Source organism: Cebus imitator, unplaced genomic scaffold (assembly GCF_001604975.1).
Source record: "Cebus imitator isolate Cc_AM_T3 unplaced genomic scaffold, Cebus_imitator-1.0 Scaffold8, whole genome shotgun sequence".
Taxonomy (NCBI): Eukaryota; Metazoa; Chordata; class Mammalia; order Primates; family Cebidae; genus Cebus; species Cebus imitator.
Window position 1 is genome coordinate 8,652,216 of NW_016107323.1, and position 1,976 is coordinate 8,654,191.

Sequence of the window (1,976 nt, forward strand, 5' to 3'; positions counted from 1 at the left end):
TCCAGTTTTAACTTTGTATTCTTTAGCAGTTGTTCAATTTGTTAGGGTGCTGAAAGCACAGGATAATTTTTAATTTTTACTTCTATTAATTTTATAGTGTTGATTTTACAATAGCTTTAAAAAAATTATTTATTTTTGTTGAGACAGGGTCTTACTGTTGCCCAGGCTGGAGTGCAGTGGTGTGATGTTGACTCACTGCAGCCTTCGGCTCCCAAGCTCATGTGATCCTCTTACCTCAGGCTTCTAGGTAGATGGCACTACAGGTGTGCACACCATGCCCAGCTAATTTTTGTATTTTTAGTGGAGATGGGGTTTTACCATGAGTCTGGTCTCGAATTCCTGGGCTCAAGCAATCTGTCTGCCTCAGGCTCCCAAAAGTGCTGGGAATACAGGCGTGAGCCACTACGCCTGGCTGGTAATTTCAATCAGTAACAATTATCTTCCCAAAAAACAGTAAATAAAGAATGTTCTCGCCATGCTGTCCATGAGTTTTTTGCTCCATATTCAACATCTTTTGCCTTTTTTTTTTTTTTTTGAGACGGAGTTTCGCTCTTGTTACCCAGGCTGGAGTGCAATGGCGTGATCTTGGCTCACTGCAACCTCCGTCTCCTGGGTTCAGGCAATTCTCCTGTCTCAGCCTCCTGAGTCGCTGGGATTACAGGCACACGCCACCATGCCCAGCTAATTTTTTGTATTTTTAGTAGAGACGGGGTTTCACCATGTTGACCAGGACGGTCTCGATCTCTTGACCTCGTGATCCGCCCGCCTCGGCCATCTTTTGCCTTTAATTCCTGCCCAAGGCCAGAGCATAGAACATCTCCAGCTTAGATACAGTTTCCTTCCTAACTGCCAGTTCTCAGCCACAATGGTTCAAAGAAGCTGAAGGCTCTGGATGGTAGAAAATTGCTTTAAACAGGCAAAAATGGAAGATATCTCCACACACTGCAAGTGCACAGACATCAGAAGAGAGCACTGCATTCCACATGGCATCCATCTGGTATGAAACCCCACATTTTTTAATAAATGAGAAGCCGATCCGGCTCTGTGGCTCATGCCTGTAATCCCAGCACTTTGGGAGGCCAAGGTGGGTGGATCAGGAGGTTAAGTAATCAAGACCATCTTTGGCCAACATGGTGAAACCACCTCTCTACTAAAAATATAAAAAATTAGCCAGGTGTGGTGGCATATGCCTGTAATCCCAGCTACTTGGGAGGCTGAGGTAGGAGATTCGCTTGAACCCAGGAGGCAGAGGTTGCAGTGAACCATCGTGCTACTGCACTCCAGCCTGGGCAACAAAGCAAGACTCCATCTCAAAAACAAAAAACAAAACCTGGGCATGGTGGCTCATACCTGTAATCCCAGCACTTTGGGAGGCCAAGGCTGGCAGATTACCTGAGGTTGAGAGTTTGAGACTAGCCTGATCAACATGGAGAAACCCTGTCTCTACTAAAAATACAAAACTAGCTGGGTGTGGTGGTATATGCTTGTAATCCCAGCTACTCAGGAGGCTGAGGCAGAAGAATCGCTTGAACACAAGAGGCAGAGGTTGTGGAGAGCTGAGAGTGTGCCACTGCACTCCAGCCTGCGCAACAAGAGCAAAACTCTGTCTCCTAAATAAATAAATAAAATAAACGAATGAGAAGCTTGTTCCATACCTAGGGAGACTCCTGAAAACTGGTGATACATAGATTTGAAAATGAGGGTGTTTCCACAGGAATGAAAGAAACTGTCTGTTTATAGAGCCAGTTACAGCAGAATAGACTGATTATACTTACTTTCTTTCCACAGACTGCTTTTCTTTTAGGAGATCATTTAGTTTATGCTCCAGATTATCACATTTCTCAATTGTTTCTTTAAACTTGGTCTTCATGTTGTTAATCTGAAAGAGCAAATAGAAATCAGACTCATTTCACAAAGGCAATGTAGTATGGTCTTTGGGGCTAACATCATACTTTCCTTTTTTTTTTTTTTTTTTT

At 43.6% G+C, this 1,976-nt stretch overlaps 1 protein-coding gene across 5 annotated transcripts in view; it reads right to left on the minus strand.

The window, feature by feature from the left end:
- Nucleotides 1-1,976, minus strand: part of LOC108313943 (BRCA1 associated protein) — a 44,521-nt gene that overhangs the window by 4,302 nt on the left and 38,243 nt on the right. For all 5 annotated transcript variants that reach the window (XM_017542621.2, XM_017542630.2, XM_017542640.2 and 2 more), the window contains one exon: nucleotides 1,776-1,879. In XM_017542621.2, coding sequence (XP_017398110.1) covers nucleotides 1,776-1,879 — 104 coding nt within the window. The remainder of the gene's footprint in view (nucleotides 1-1,775; nucleotides 1,880-1,976) is intronic.